Source organism: Microchirus variegatus, assembly GCF_963457635.1.
Source record: "Microchirus variegatus genome assembly, contig: SUPER_7_unloc_1, whole genome shotgun sequence".
NCBI lineage: Eukaryota > Metazoa > Chordata > Actinopteri > Pleuronectiformes > Soleidae > Microchirus > Microchirus variegatus.
In genome coordinates, this window is record NW_028154781.1 from 84,285 (window position 1) to 101,535 (window position 17,251).

A 17,251-nucleotide genomic window follows, 5' to 3' on the forward strand; every position below is an offset into this window, starting at 1 on the left:
CCTTCAGCAAACTAACTTTAGACTCTCAAGTGTTTGTCCTGAAAGGTTTTTACGTCACAGAGACTTAACGTCTTCCTACATATCTTTAGGTTTTACTTCCTCAAAAGAAAAGGTTCAACTTTCACCATCATCCAGCTTTTCCTGTTATTTTTACACACAGAAGCTGCACCGAACTGTTGTTTTCATCAAGAAACTAGGAAATATTCACGTTTAAAAAGCTGAAAAATGACAGAAACATGAAAATATTCACATTTAAGAAGTTGAAAAATGACAGAAACGTGAAAATATTCACATTTAAGAAGCTGAAAAATGACAGAAACATGAAAATATTCACATTTAAGATGCTAAAAAATGACAGAAACATGAAAATATTCACATTTAAGAAGCTGAAAAATGACAGAAACATGAAAATATTCACATTTAAGATGCTAAAAAATGACAGAAACTTGAAAATATTCACATTTAAGAAGCTGAAAAATGACAGAAACATGAAAATATTCACATTTAAGATGCTAAAAAATGACAGAAACATGAAAATATTCACATTTAAGAAGCTGAAAAATGACAGAAACGTGAAAATATTCACATTTTAGAAGCTGAAAAATGACAGAAACGTGAAAATATTCACATTTAAGAAGCTGAAAAATGACAGAAACAAAAAAATATTCACATTTAAGACGCTAAAAAATGACAGAAACATGAAAATATTCACATTTAAGAAGCTGAAAAATGACAGAAACGTGAAAATATTCACATTTTAGAAGCTGAAAAATGACAGAAACGTGAAAATATTCACATTTAAGAAGCTGAAAAATGACAGAAACAAAAAAATATTCACATTTAAGACGCTAAAAAATGACAGAAACATGAAAATATTCACATTTAAGAAGCTGAAAAATGACAGAAACATGAAAATATTCACATTTAAGATGCTAAAAAATGACAGAAACTTGAAAATATTCACATTTAAGAAGCTGAAAAATGACAGAAACATGAAAATATTCACATTTAAGATGCTAAAAAATGACAGAAACATGAAAATATTCACATTTAAGAAGCTGAAAAATGACAGAAACGTGAAAATATTCACATTTTAGAAGCTGAAAAATGACAGAAACGTGAAAATATTCACATTTAAGAAGCTGAAAAATGACAGAAACAAAAAAATATTCACATTTAAGACGCTAAAAAATGACAGAAACATGAAAATATTCACATTTAAGAAGCTGAAAAATGACAGAAACGTGAAAATATTCACATTTTAGAAGCTGAAAAATGACAGAAACGTGAAAATATTCACATTTAAGAAGCTGAAAAATGACAGAAACAAAAAAATATTCACATTTAAGACGCTAAAAAATGACAGAAACATGAAAATATTCACATTTAAGAAGCTGAAAAATGACAGAAACGTGAAAATATTCACATTTTAGAAGCTGAAAAATGACAGAAACGTGAAAATATTCACATTTAAGAAGCTGAAAAATGACAGAAACAAAAAAATATTCACATTTAAGACGCTAAAAAATGACAGAAACATGAAAATATTCACATTTAAGAAGCTGAAAAATGACAGAAACTTGAAAATATTCCTGATTATATTAATAATTATTTATTAACAGGGTTACAGCGTTTTAACACCATGGGACAACTGAGAAACATTTGCGGTAAACCTGTTATTTTAATGAAAAACTCTTTTAAAATGTTTTATTCGTGGATGCTGTGATTGTGAACAACCGAGGTCAAAGTGAATGTGCTCGTGAACGTGCTCGGGTGACGTCATCACGTCTCTTACCTGTCACGGTTTCCAACACGAACGTTGACATTTTAGTCAACTGGACCCTAACCTAACCCACAACAAAAAAACACACGGACGAAGAACGACGAGTAAATAGAGACGACGAACGAGAAAAGACGAACTTTCTCTGCGCGGTAAAGAGCGGGAGACGACGACATTTAATTCAAACATGGCGGCACGGAAGTGGCACTGTTCTTCCGGTCGTCGCCACCTCAGCTTAGACTTAGTGCTCCGCAGTGCCGCCAGTGGCCACTGACGCAATACAACTGACCACTCCGACATATTAATCAACCAGACCTTTAAAATAAATAAAATACACATTTGGACGAAAAAATGCGAACTTTCTCGCGGTTTAAAAAGCGGTAGACGAGAAGATTTAACATGGCAGCACCACGACACCGTTCTTCCTGTGACCGGTACCTCAGTAGTCGTGTCCCGAAAGCGATTTGTGCTCCGTACTGCCGCCTGTGGCCGGGAGGCGCACTACAACAACACTGGTAAACTATTATTTTTAACTTAATTATTTTAAACTACTTGAGGTAAAAATGTAAAGTTCTTTATAAGATGTTAATAAGTGTCATAAAGTCGTCCAAAATTATATAGACAGCTATATCATTTTAAAAACTTTTAAAGAAAAATGTTTTTAACTATCAACAGAAAAAAGATGAACTACTGTATTTGACTGTTATGACAACAGATGTGTGTAACATTATTATTTAAAAGAGAATTATATTTCTTGTCATAAACGTGTTAAAACGATCTTGAAATAAAGAATATATATCAACTGATCGTCCATCTCTCAGCCTTTTAAACCTTATTTTAACTTCTTTTCTTTACCCCACTTATATATCAGTTTTCTTCACAGGAAAAGTGAAGAAAACTGCTGCTGTGTTTATGAAAGAGACGTCAAGTTATGCCTGTATTTGTATTCTCTTTGTGCTTAAAAAACATTCACGTTTAGTCAAAGACGTGACCTTTGTGACCTTTGTGAGCTCAGGAGGAAACGCTCAGACTGTGGCCTCCTGCACAAACCCTGAGGAATTCTGGGAATAGAGCTCATGCACAGGCGTCGGCCGACAGCTGGAGGCCAGCGATCGGAAAGAAAACACGTGACGTCATGGTGTGTTTGGCCAAATACATGAAGAATGTTCTGTGTGTGTGTGTGTGTGAGACTCACCCTGTTCTTGGAGAACACACTGTTCATCCACTTGGTGAAGGTCTTCTTCTGCACCATCATCCTCTGCTCCTGCAGCTCTCTGACTCTTCCCGCCCCGTCCTCCTCTTTCACCTCCATCCTTCACCTGAAACAGTGACAATAATCCACCTGAATTAAATCATGGCTGGATTATTTAAAATTAGCTGTTACATCAGTCACATTTTTGGACTGTAAATGTTCAGAAATGTGTTCTTGTTATCATGTTACGTCTTAAGTCTGTATTTAACACAAACTTAACACACACCGTTGCTTTAGCTTGTTACTGGTCATTAGAACAGTTGAGCAGAAATGAGGATTATTTTACTAATACAGTGTATAAATCAAAGTAACCTGTTTGAAAAAAGTCATTAATTAGTTTTTAAAATATATTTTTGGAGTATTGAAAATAAAACATTAACCTGGTCTTTAAACATCTGATCTGAACTCACTGACACGTGACGACTGAGTTTCTGCTGACGGTTAAAGCTGAAAAATAACACAGCTGTAAAAAGACGCTGTCATAAGATCTGTGTGTGTGTGTGTGTGTGTGTGTGTGTGTGTGTGTGTGTGTGTGTGTGTGTGTGTGTGTGTGTGTGTGTGTGTGTGTGTGTGTGTGTGTGTGTGTGTGTGTGTGTGTGTCCACAAAACACTGACAGGTGTAACTTTAAAAGTCAATAAATTATATTCTGATTTGTTCCATAAAAAGTAGGATAAACAAGTTTCAAACTTAAAGGAATAGTTCATGTTATTTTTTTATGAAGTGTGAATGAATGAGATACTGACACATACAATAGTCAGCTGACTGTGCTGTGAGCGCCCCCTGCTGCTGAGAACCAGCCTGAGACACGGACGAGAACACAGAGATACAAGGAAAAACTGATTCTACGTCAGTTTAAATCTACGATGTCTATGTCACATGATCACATCTTTATCTTCACTGTTAGACAGACATTTATAAACCACTCACTCTCTCACACCAAAGTCACTCACTCTCCCACACCAAAGTCCATAGAGTAAACCAGTGATTTTAACATCACAGCACACAGGAGTTCACAGGAGTTGTTGATCCACTGCTGCCTCCATCACTAACTTACAATGACTGATTTTAGTGAATTCAGCTTTTAAAAATCTTCATTTAGATTAACCTCAGTGACACAAAGTGACCACACGAGGCAGCAGTAGACCAGCAGCTCCTGTTTCCCTGCAAGCTAAAATCACTGATTTTCTCTATGGACTTTGGTGTGGGAGAGTGAGTATACGTAGATATCGTAGACTGTCCCTCCTTCATTCAACCATGTGTTAAAAATGTGAATTATTCCTTTAACATGCTGTTTGATGGTATCAGGTGACTCAGATGTAGCACAGTAAAAGGCTGACAACACAAATAGATAAACAGGAAGTGATGTCATCTCTCACCTTAAAGTCTTTTTTCCTCTTAATCCTCGTCGTTCTTCTGTGAGCAGAACAATCTCACACAGAGTGAGACGTCTGACGATGAAGAGTGTGATCAGACACAAGAGTCAGCTGACATCGCTGTGGGTGAACTTTGACCTCTGCTGCTGTCAGGTGAGTGGACCTGCTCATGCTGTAAATACACACACACACACACACACACACACAGCTTCTAAACTAAAAATAAAATTACTTTATTTGGTTAAAGTTTAGCTCACAGAGTTCATCGAACTTGATTCATAAAAAAAATGTCTTTACACCTTTAGTGAATAAAGTGCTCATTATTTGGCAGTCAGTCTGTTGGTGGATGTATACAACAGCTCATTATTTGGCAGTCAGTGTGTTGGTGGATGTATAGAACAGCTCATTATTTGGCAGTCAGTCTGTTGGTGGATGTATAGAACAGCTCATTATTTGGCAGTCAGTCTGTTGGTGGATGTATTGAACAGCTCATTTTTTGGCAGTCAGTGTGTTGGTGGATGTATAGAACAGCTCGTTATTTGGCAGTCAGTGTGTTGGTGGATGTATACAACAGCTCATTATTTGGCAGTCAGTCTGTTGGTGGATGTATAGAACAGCTCATTATTTGGCAGTCAGTGTGTTGGTGGATGTATACAACAGCTCATTATTTGGCAGTCAGTCTGTTGGGGTATGTATATTACAGCACATTATTTGGCAGTCAGTGTGTTGGTGGATGTATACAACAGCTCATTATTTGGCAATCAGTCTGTTGGTGGATGTATAGAACAGCTCATTATTCGGCGTATTTCACCTGTGACAGAGGAAATGGAAAAAACTGACCACAACAACAACACGTGCTGAATAAACTTTATTAGTGTTCAGCTAAGCTGACAGGACGACACATGGAGCCGCATCATCATCACAACAGAAGCAAAAAAAAAAATCAAAGAATCATAGACTGAAAACAGAGAGGGAGCAACACACACACACACATACACACACACTCGAACGGTGGTTAAAGGGACACCAAAGCCCAGGAAACTGAAGTTAGTAAACCACTCACTCTCCCACACCAAAGTCCATAAAGTAAACCAGTGATTTTAACATCACAGCACACAGGAGTTCACAGGAGTTGTTGATCCACTGCTGCCTCCATCACTAACTTACAATGACTGATTTTAGTGAATTCAGCTTTTAAAATATTGACTTTAGACTTAACTCAGTGACACAAAGTGACCACACGAGGCAGCAGAGGACCAGCAGCTCCTGTGTCCCTGTGAGCTAAAATCACTGGTTTTCTCTGTGGGCTTTGGTGTGGGAGAGTGAGTGGTTTACGAACTTCATTTTACACAAGGAAAAGTCTGTGTAACAGTGAAGATAAAGACGTGAACATGTTCTTAAAGACGTCGTAAACTAACGTAGATTTGAGAGGCTAATGATTTCTCACACACTTGTTACAGATGAAATGTCGTAGGAAGGTTTGAAATGTTCTAACAATGACAATTTAACACTACATCTTGATTAAAGGCACATTCCCACCTGTGGATTTAAATCCCACCAACTTGGCATCGACTTGTTTCCTTGAACGCAGCACGAGGTCAGACCACTTTGACCCTGAGGGGTCAGCTGAACGTCTAACATGTCTGTGTGGAGTTTGTTTAAAGCGGTTTAATCTGCGTTTACGCTCCAACGCTCGCCTTCAGCTCTGATCGTCAGCATTCGTGAGGAAAACTCGTAACTTTGTCACCAAACGAGTTTAGTGTTTGTGATTAAAACGACGTCGTCAGAGGAGAAAAAACCCTGAACTCAGCCTTTAATCAGAGACGTCACTCAGCACTGGTTCATTCATTCATTCACGTGTTCATTCACTCTGTCATCACCAAACGAGCAGCTGAGCAGCGACCATTAGGAGAGAAAAAATGTGTATTTTCAAATTATGACTTTCAGAATAAAAGCCCAGAATTCTCACTCTGCAATGACATAAAACATGTTTTTTTAGCGTTGAATAAAAACTGCGTGTGATTATGTCCTGAAGGTCAGAGGTCACCGAATGTTAGTGTTTGTATGTAATTAGACAGGAAGTGCCAGCAATTTGTTCCCTTTCACAATAAAAGCTGAACTCAGCGACAGATTTCTTTCTTATTTCACACATATATATATATATAGATTTATATATATATATATATATATATAAAATCTCTTACCAAAATAAAAGCTGAATATTTAGCCTCAGCCTGTTTGCTGGGTGGTCGCCATGACGACGCTCCTTAGTTGACAAACAGCTGAGCTTTGACCTTTTGTAGCATCAGTCTGCTGACTGGTTCTGGATCAGTCTGAACATCAGCAGCAGAGACAGGGAGCTCCTCCTCCTGCTGAGGCTCCTCCTCCTGCTGCTGCTGAACGCTCTAGTCCTCACTGTGGTTGTACTGATCGTCCGCGGTGATGTTTTTGCGGTGCGACGGCGGCACCAGGTGGTGGGGCAGGTCGGTGGGCAGCTCGTATCCCTCCAGCTTGACCTTGATGAGGTGCTGAGCGAGGGCGAACTCCTCGTCGTCCAGCATGCCGTCGTGGTCGCAGTCGGCCAGTTTCCAGATCTTGCCCAGCACCGTGTTGGGCAGCTGCGAGTTCATCATCTCCCTCTTGGCGTTGACGCCGGTGATCTTGCCGTTGACCGGCATCAGCGTGTAGAAGATCTCGTCGTAGCGGTGTTTGTCGCGGCTCACGATCCAGTCCTCCGTGTCGGCGCCGGCGCTGATGCCCTCACCGTAGCCGTGACCGAAGGGTCCGTCCTGCGAGCCCTCGAAGGCTCCGCCCGACACCATGGCCGGCGGCTGCTTGGACTCCTCCTCGCGGATCATGGTCATCAGGCCTGCGATCTTCGTGGCTAACATCTTATCCACCGACTCGATCAGCTTCACCTTCAGTGACGGGAACTTACTGAAGTCGTAGTGCTGCAGCATGTCCTGCAGGGGGCGACAGACATCAACACTGTTATTCTGAGGCCATACCATAAGTTCCACTGTTGCTATGGTTACTCCACGGCTGATGTTTGTTTACCTGCATCTTGGTGACGTTGGGGAAGTCTCCAGGGCTGATGTGGTGCTCCCTCTGCAGGATGGTGTAGATCTCTGGGAGCCTCATCAGAAGCTCCTCCTTCTTCTTCTCTCGTCCAAACAGAGACGGCATCTCCTTCTTCAGGTGACTGATGATGTAAGCATGAACCTGTGAACACATGAACGCTGCAGCGTGAACGCATGAAGCTACACAACCATGAGGGTGAGGAGTGAGATGGAGGAGTGAGGGTGAGGTGGAGGGGTGAGAGTGAGATGGAGGGGTGAGAGTGAGGTGGAGGAGTGAGATGGAGGGGTGAGAGTGAGATGGAAGGGTGAGAGTGAGATGGAGGGGTGAGGGTGAGGTGGAGGGGTGAGAGTGAAGGAGTGAGATGGAGGGGTGAGAGTGAGGTGGAGGGGTGAGAGTGAGATGGAGGGGTGAGGGTGAGATGGAGGGGTGAGAGTGAGATGGAGGGGTGAGGGTGAGATGGAGGGCTGAGGGTGAGATGGAGGGGTGAGAGTGAGATGGAGGGGTGAGGTGAAGGAGTGAGAGTGAGACGGAGGGGTGAGAGTGAGATGGAGGGGTGAGGTGGATGAGTGAGAGTGAGATGGAAGAGTGAGAGTGAGGTGGAGGGGTGAGAGTGAGATGGAGGAGTGAGTGAGGTGGAGGGGTGAGAGTGAAGGAGTGAGAGTGAGATGGAGGGGTGAGATGAAGGAGTGTGAGTGAGATGGAGGGGTGAGGGTGAGATGGAAAAGTGAGAGTGAGATGGAAGAGTGAGAGTGAGATGGAAGAGTGAGAGTGAGATGGAGGAGTGAGAGTAAGGTGGAGGGGTGAGCGCGGTGATGGAGCAGTGAAGTAGGAGGTAGTAGTAGTAGTTTCAGCCTGTAGGTGGCGACAGAGAGTTCTTCTGTTCATTTTCATATTTCACACTTTGACTAAAGTGTCGAGTGTTTTTCTTCACATTCCTAAAATTCTACAAACATTCCATGGTTGTTTATTTTTTTCCCAGAATTCCCTGACGGCGTCTGGTGAAGTCCAAACATCATGACGTCACTTCCTGTCACTTCCTGTCTCACCTTGGCCAGACGAGCTCTCTTGATGAGGTCGTTGAGTTTACGCAGCGCGGCGTTCCTCGGAAGACTCTGGATGTCCCGGAAAAGATCCTGAGACTCCGCCTCAAACAGACGCCTGACACAGGGGGGAGGGGGGGGGGGGGGTGAGGGGGTGAATACATGAATATGACCTGCTGCTCTCCTGCTAACTCCTGAATGAATGACTGAATGGATGAATGACTCTAACCTGTTCTGGGTGTTCTGCAGTGTAATGACTGAATGAATGAGTGAATGAATGAATGAATGAGTGATTCTCACCTGTTCTCAGTGTTCTGCAGTGGTTTAGCCCAGAATGAACCCAGATAAACCCTCACCACCTCTGGAGTGTTAATCACTTTGCCCAGTGACCACATGAGGGCGCCGTACACACGCATCAGCTGCTGAGTGTCCACCTGAGAGCAGGTGAGGAGTGGGAGGAGTCAGTGTCAGGAGGAGTGGGAGGAGTCAGTGTCAGGTGAGCAGGTGTGTGCGTGTGTGTGTGTGTGTGTCACCTGGTCAGCCTTGTTGAGGTGTGTGTGTGTTTGTGTTCATGTGTGTGTGTGTGTGTTGGGGTGTGTGTGTGTGTGTGTGTGTGTGTATCACCTGGTCAGCCTTGTTGAGGTGTGTGTGTGTGTGTGTGTGTGTGTGTGTGTGTGTGTGTGTGTGTGTGTGTGTGTGTGTGTGTGTATCACCTGCTCAGCCTTGTTGAGGTGTGTGTGTGTGTGTGTGTGTGTGTGTGTGTATCACCTGGTCAGCCTTGTTGAGGTGTGTGTGTGTGTGTGTGTGTGTGTGTGTGTGTGTGTATCACCTGGTCAGCCTTGTTGAGGTGTGTGTGTGTTTGTGTTCATGTGTGTGTGTGTGTGTGTGTGTGTGTGTGTGTGTGTGTGTATCACCTGGTCAGCCTTGTTGAGGTGTGTGTGTGTTTGTGTTCATGTGTGTGTGTGTGTGTGTGTGTGTGTGTGTGTGTGTGTGTGTGTATCACCTGGTCAGCGTTGTTGAGGTGTGTGTGTGTTTGTGTTCATGTGTGTGTGTGTGTGTGTGTGTGTGTGTGTGTGTATCACTTGGTCAGCCTTGTTGAGGTGTGTGTGTGTTTGTGTTCATGTGTGTGTGTGTGTGTGTGTGTGTGTGTGTGTGTGTGTGTGTGTGTGTGTGTGTGTGTATCACCTGGTCAGCCTTGTTGAGGTGTGTGTGTGTGTGTGTGTGTGTGTATCACCTGGTCAGCCTTGTTGAGGTGTGTGTGTGTGTGTGTGTGTGTGTATCACCTGGTCAGCCTTGTTGAGGTGTGTGTGTGTGTGTGTGTGTGTGTGTGTGTGTGTGTGTGTGTGTGTGTGTGTGTGTGTGTGTGTGTGTGTGTGTGTATCACCTGGTCAGCCTTGTTGAGGTGTGTGTGTGTGTGTGTGTGTGTGTGTGTGTGTGTGTGTGTGTGTGTATCACCTGGTCAGCCTTGTTGAGGTGTGTGTGTGTGTGTGTGTGTGTGTGTGTGTGTGTGTGTGTGTGTGTGTGTGTGTGTGTGTGTGTGTGTGTATCACCTGGTCAGCCTTGTTGAGGTGTGTGTGTGTGTGTGTGTGTGTGTGTGTGTGTGTGTGTGTGTATCACCTGCTCAGCCTTGTTGAGGTGTGTGTGTGTGTGTGTGTGTGTGTGTGTGTGTGTGTGTGTGTGTGTGTATCACCTGGTCAGCCTTGTTGAGGTGTGTGTGTGTGTGTGTGTGTGTGTGTGTGTGTGTGTGTGTGTGTGTGTATCACCTGGTCAGCCTTGTTAAGAACCACTCTGATCTTGTCGTCCTGACCTTTAAAAGCTCTGATAGCCTCAGAGAACTCGTCTGAAATGTCCAGTTTGTGAGCGTCAAACAGGAGAATGATGCGGTCGACGCGTTCACCAAACCATCGCAACACCTCGGCGAAGTCGTAACCTGAGAGAGAGTGAACGAGTGAATGAGTGAATCATGACCTGAGAGTGAAGGAGTGAATCATACCCTGAGAGAGAGAGTGAACGAGTGAATCATGACCTGAGAGTGAACGAGTGAATCATACCCTGAGAGAGAGAGTGAACGAGTGAATCATGACCTGAGAGTGAACGAGTGAATGAGTGAATCGTGAACTTAGAGTGAGAGTGAATGTGTGAATGCTTTTCTTTATTCATCCTTTCATTAATCTGTAACAGAACACAGGGGGCGCATTTGGAGAGTTTGTGGGAAATTGTGTGTATGTGTGTGTGTATACATATATATATATATATATATATATATATATATATATATATATGTATGGGTGTGCTTGTGTCTCTGTCTTTGGAAACATTTGGACACACACACACACACACACACACACACACACACACACACACACACACACACACTTCAGGCCAAACACAAAAATAATTTCTGGGTCAGAGGTGAATGTTTGATAAAGTCTACAGGAAATTACAGTGTGTGTGTGTGTGTGTGTGTGTGTGTAAGTTGATCTGTGGGTGCGGTTCCTCAGTCCTGAACAAACACACACTCAGGTTTCTTTGCCGTGTCCTCACAGTGTGTTTAAAGTGTGTGTGAGGAGCTGTGAGCGCCCCCTGCTGCTGAGGACCAGAGTGACACACAGACACTCACTGTGTGTGTGTGTGTGTGTGTGTGTGTGTGTGACTCACATACATTTAGAAAAGAAATAAAATCATTATATCACAGCTCAACATGTGACTAAAGAGCTGCTTTGTGTTATATCACAACTGTTTACACACACACACAGACACAGACAACCACACACACACACAGCTGTGACAGAAGGGGGAGGGGTCAGTCTCAATCAGGACATTTACAGATTATTCTTTTATTTATTTTTATGTCATTTTTCAGCTTCTTCTAACATTTAAGACGCCATGACCTTGACCTCTGACCTGTGTGTGATCTCACTGAACCCTCGTCTGTGTGTGTGTGTGTGTGTGTGTGTGTCTTCAGCTCTCAGTGTTTCCAGATGGAGGTAACGCCTCACCGCCGCTTCCTGTGGCCCCGCCCCTGTGGCCCCTCCCTCTAACCTCTAACCCCGCCCCTCTGTTCAGCTGAGTCCTTTAACTGTCGTCATCTAATCTGACTCAGTCACTGTGATCTGGGATTATGTTCAGATTATACATTTAAACCAAGGAAATCCTCAGCTTCTACACGACCTCCAAACACTTCCACAAACTTACTTAAAACTTCACAAAATTCCTCAAACTTCCTCAAAATTCCACAAACCTTCACAGAATTCCTAAAAAACTTCCACAAACTTTCAAAAAATTCTTCAAAGTTCCAAAAACTTCACAAAATTCTTCAAACTTCCAAAAACTTCCTTCAAAAAAATTCCTAAAATCTTTACAAAATTCCATAAACTTCCACAAACAAAACTAACCTCATGGTGGCGCTGCAGAGAAAGTGAGCAAAACAAACACTTTTACAACTTTTTCCAAAACTCTGACCTCTGCTGACTTCAGTCTGTGATCACACACACACACACAATGTGAGGAAGTGAAAGAATCTCAAGGATATAGTTACACAACACACACACACACACACACGCGCACACACACCACACACACACACAGACCTCTCACCTCTGCTGATTCGTTGCTTCTCTCCTGACAGGATACCTGGAGTGTCGATGACGCTGATGCTCTGAAGAACCTGATTGGGCATCTGAGAGCAGATGAACCTGCACACACACACACACACACACACACACACACACACACACACACACACACGTGTGTGTTATTCATCTGCAGCTATAAATCGTCCCGCGGTGCATTAGAGTGTCAGAGTGACAGCGGGAAAAAACAAAAGCACCGGTGACACGTGGTGACGCACACACACTTCCCTCCTGGAAACAACACACACACACACACACACACACACACACACACACACACACACACACACACACACACACACACACACACACACACACACACACACACACACACACACACACACACACACACACACACACAGTCGACTGTTCTTCCATTTCCTCTGAAACATATTTCTGGACAGAGGAAATACGTTTGGATGAGATGGATTTGAGTTAAATTTAAACCTCAGATATAAACTGTGAGGAATGTGACAGCTCTGTGTGTGTGTGTGTGTGTGTGTGTGTGTGTGGGTGTGTGTGTGTGCGTGCGTGTGTGTGTGCGTGCGCGTGTGTGTCTGTGTGTGTGTGACTTCCTCAGTTGAGTGTTTTGAAGAATGTGAATGTTTAAGCTCAGTGAAAACAAACCACTCACTCTCCCACACCAAAGTCGCTCACTCTCTCACACCAGTCACTCACTCTCTCACACCAAAGTCGCTCACTCTCTCACACCAAAGTCACTCACTCTCCCACACCAAAGTCGCTCACTCTCTCACACCAAAGTCACTCACTCTCTCACACCAAAGTCACTCACTCTCTCACACCAAAGTCACTCACTCTCCCACACCAAAGTCACTCACTCTCTCACACCAAAGTCACTCACTCTCCCACACCAAAGTCACTCACTCTCCCACACCAAAGTCACTCACTCTCCCACACCAAAGTCCATAGAGTAAACCAGTGATTTTAACATCACAGCACACAGGAGTTCACAGGAGTTGTTGATCCACTGCTGCCTCCATCACTAACTTACAATGACTGATTTTAGTGAATTCGGCTTTTAAAAATCCTCATTCAGATTAAAATCAGTGACACAAAGTGACCACAGGAGGCAGCAAAGGACCTGCAGCTCCTGTGTCCCTGTGAGCTAAAATCACAGTTTTTCTCTATGGACTTTGGTGTGGGAGAGTTAAACTTCACTAACTCAGTGTTGTCACCTGTTGAGGAAGGAGTTTCCAAACGCATTGAGTTTCCTGAAGGGTTTCTTGGGGTCAACCACCAGGGCGTTGCCGGGGACGATGCCCTCGTTCTCGCCGTACATCACGGCGATGAAGCCGTCGGTGGTCGGCTCGGGGCCGATCCTCATCCCGGGAAAGTCCTGCTCCAACAGATACCTAAGACGGACAGGTCACCATGACGACAATTAACCCTTTATCACACATTAATACCTCACTGTGACCTCTGACCTCTGACCTCTGACCTCTGACCCCTTCACTGCTGGTTTCACTTCACCTCCGTTAGAGAAGAAGAGGAAAAGCAAATGTGTCGACTCTGCACTTTACTGGCAACTTGTTCCCATGATTCATAGCATTCCACAGTGTGGGTGTGGCCTACCGCACACACACACACACACACACACATAAACTAGAAAAATCACAGAAAATATTCACATTTAAGAAGCTGAAAAATCACAAACATAGACACGCCCCCCTCCTCCTGCACCTGGACAGGCTCCGCCCCTCTGCTGAACGACTTCCTGCAGTTTTGAACGAGTCTGATCAGATAATGAGAGACAAGTGTGTGTGTGTGTGTGTGTGTGATGATGATGATGACGACACACTTTCACCCTGATCTCAGACCTGCTCTGTCACTTTTCTTGCTCCAACACGTGAATCACAGGATCTTCACAACAACACCCTCCCACACCAAAGTCACTCACTCTCCCACACCAAAGTCACTCACTCTCCCACACCAAAGTCACTCACTCTCCCACACCAAAGTCACTCACTCTCTCACACCAAAGTCACTCACTCTCCCACACCAAAGTCACTCACTCTCTCACACCAAAGTCACTCACTCTCTCACACCAAAGTCACTCACTCTCCCACACCAAAGTCACTCACTCTCTCACACCAAAGTCACTCACTCTCCCACACCAAAGTCACTCAATCTCCCACAACAAAGTCACTCACTCTCCCACACCAAAGTCCATAGAGTAAACCAGTGATTTTAACATCACAGCACACAGGAGTTCACAGGAGTTGTTGATCCACTGCTGCCTCCATCACTAACTTACAATGACTGATTTTAGTGAATTCAGCTTTTAAAATGTTTAATTTAGACTTAACTCAGTGACACAAAGTGACCACACGAGGCAGCAGAGGACCAGCAGCTCTTGTGTCCCTGTGAGCTAAAATCGATGGTTTTCTCTATGGGCTTTGGTGTGGGAGAGTGAGTGGTTTACTAACTTCAGTTTCAAAGAAAATACAGATGTTAGGCACGTAACGTAAGTCGTAAAAGAGAAGAATCTACGTCACGTTGAGTCTACGATATCGCAATAATATGCTTAGGTCTTTATGTCACTGTTAGTCTTTCACTATGACCTTCTCAAACTGGGTGTCGCACACACTGACGTCCTCCATGAGTCACCTGACAAGTCTGTCTGTGTGTGTGTGTGTGTGTGTGTGTGTGTGTGTGTGTGTGTGTGTGTGTGTGTGTGTGTGTGTGTGTGTGTGTGTGTGTGTGTGTGATGACAACAAACGCAGGAAATGTCATAATGGCCACAGAATAAAGGGTGTAAATGTCCAGGTCAGCCTCAGATCAGTTACACACACACACACACACACACACGCCTCTGTGTAAACTGATAACAGCACTACACTTCCCATGAGCCTCCTCTGGCGCCACTGCTGCCAACTTGACACACACACACACACACGCACACACAAGGACACACAGCGCATGTGAGTCACACAGTGGATTTCCACAGCACTGACCACAGCACTGACCACAGCTCACTGACCACAGCTCGCTGACCTGGCATCGTCCACTTCCTGCTTCTGGGAAAAGAAGAGGAACTACAGCTGCAGCGTGTTCATGAGGCAGGTGCACGTTTATGCAACAACATCCTGCAGTTAACACACAACTCATGAGCTCAATGTTCACACACAAAAGTGCTTTTTTGATTGACATGATCAGAGATCAGTGACGTGGAAACCTGGAGGGAACGTTCACGCAGAACTCCACTGAGAAAGTCTCATAATTCAGGCTTTGACATTATTTTAGAACATGACATTGACATTAAATAAAGGTATGAGAGCTCTTGTGTTTGCTGCTGATAGAGCTGCAGTATTCGGCCTTGATCTCTGACTCTGCACAGTTTGTTTGTTTGTTTGTTTGAACACTTTGACAGAGTTTCTTTGTGTGCTTTATTCACTCAGCCTCAGAACCTTCAGTATAATAAGAGTTTAATAACGGTTTAACACAAGGTCATTGAACAGGATCACATTTAAAACACTTTATTCTCTTTACTAAACACTCACTCTGTTCTTCGGCACAGTCACGTGCCTCGAAATCAGCTTGTTCACAGAGAAACGTCCACTTTTTCTAAAAACAGGTGGGATTTTTGAGGATTTTTGAGGATTTAACATCAGCCGAATTCACCGCCACACGTCGTTCAACAATCTGACATGTCGCGTTTCATGGCTGCGTTTAAGTGACGCAATCTGGAATGGAACGAATATTAAATGGTGGTGTTTTTCAAAGAGGTCAGGTGGCAGGAAACGTCCCAACGCCTCGTTGACTTTGTGCTAAACTGCACTTTTTCGACACGCAGGTTGGAATTGTGATTGTTTCACGTGAGACGAATTTACCGCGAGACTTTGCACGTTTTGTGGACATGTCACACTTTAGGTTTCATTTTACGGACTTTCACGGAGAAGCGAGCGGACCGTGAAATTGACCGTTTCCCGAAGGAGGTTCGGTGTGAAGTGTGAGAAAAGCCTCCATCACCTGGCGCAGATGATGTCACGGAGCTCGTACCTGATGAAGGTGGTCTTCCCGGTGGAGTACTGGCCCACGAGCAGCACCATGGGTTTGCTCTGGAAGTCCGCGGCCTCCAGCGCCGGGGAGTGGAAGTCATGGAAGAGGTAGGTTTCCTCCAGCGGCAGCAGCTTCTTGGTGTAGAGGCTCTGCAGACCCTCCGTCACCGTCTGGTACATCTCTCCGTCCTTGTTGCGTCCTCCCTGCTCCTGCTTCACCCAACTGAACATGGTGATGATGACGCCCGAGCAGCTCCACGGAAACTTCCCTCTTTCGATGATGTTTCCGAAGCGCGTCGTCGAGTTTCGGCTAAATCCGTCACTGAGAGAGGAGAGCCGAGCGGGAGCCGAGGAGGAGCCGAGCAGGAGCCGAGGAGGAGCCGAGGAGGAGTGACCGAAAGAAGCTGTTTGTTCTCCGCTGCTCTGAGACACACACACACACACACACACACACACACACACACACACACACACACACACACACACACACACACACCCACCGCACACACACAGAGGAGGCAGTGTGTGTGTGTGTGTGTGTGTGTGTGTGTGTGTGTGTGTGTGTGTGTACCTGGGGGCACCGCCCTTCCCCCTGTGACGCAACGTCTCCCTCTCTCTCACACACACACACACATACACACATACATACACACACACATACACACATACATACACACAGTCTGGTTTCCAGGACTTCAGAGGACATCACATTGACTTGCATTCGTTTCCTGGAGATTAACTTTAACCTTAACCTTAATTTGTTAATCTAACCCTAACCTCACCTATGGAGACCTTATTTGTTTGTGTCCCCATACTGTGTGTGTGTGTGTGTGTGTGTGTGTGTGTGTGTGTGTGTGTGTGTGTGTGTGTGTGTGTGTGTGTTAACCATAAGAATCCACAGTTCAAATCTTAGTCCTAAACTTAAACCGGTTCCTCAGAGTTGAGGTTCTGCCTCATTAGGACCAGGTTTTGGTCTCCATGACGACGACTTTTACTGGTCCTGATAAGGTCAGTGTTTAATATGACAGAGAAAACACACACGGAATTCTGAGATTAAAGTCAGAATTGTGACT

At 44.3% G+C, this 17,251-nt stretch overlaps 2 protein-coding genes across 2 annotated transcripts in view; both read right to left on the minus strand.

The window, feature by feature from the left end:
- sptbn5 (spectrin, beta, non-erythrocytic 5) overlaps nt 1-4,459 on the minus strand; it is a 32,825-nt gene extending 28,366 nt beyond the window's left edge. The window contains exons 1-2 of the mRNA XM_083910884.1: nt 4,410-4,459; nt 2,976-3,099 (exon numbers count right to left, since the gene is read on the minus strand). Of these exons, the coding sequence (XP_083767010.1) occupies nt 2,976-3,092 (117 nt within the window). The 5' untranslated portion in view covers nt 3,093-3,099; nt 4,410-4,459. The remainder of the gene's footprint in view (nt 1-2,975; nt 3,100-4,409) is intronic.
- An 802-nt stretch (nt 4,460-5,261) lies between these two features.
- On the minus strand, nt 5,262-16,409 carry ehd4 (EH-domain containing 4; the record flags this gene model as incomplete). Its single annotated transcript, XM_083910882.1, has 8 exons — nt 5,262-7,369; nt 7,464-7,628; nt 8,534-8,645; nt 8,828-8,961; nt 10,291-10,457; nt 12,125-12,222; nt 13,356-13,532; nt 16,180-16,409. The coding sequence occupies 8 exons, from the start codon at nt 16,407-16,409 to the stop codon at nt 6,812-6,814; spliced, it is 1,641 nt and encodes a 546-aa protein (XP_083767008.1). The 3' UTR covers nt 5,262-6,811.
- Between the last annotated feature and the right edge of the window lie 842 nt (nt 16,410-17,251).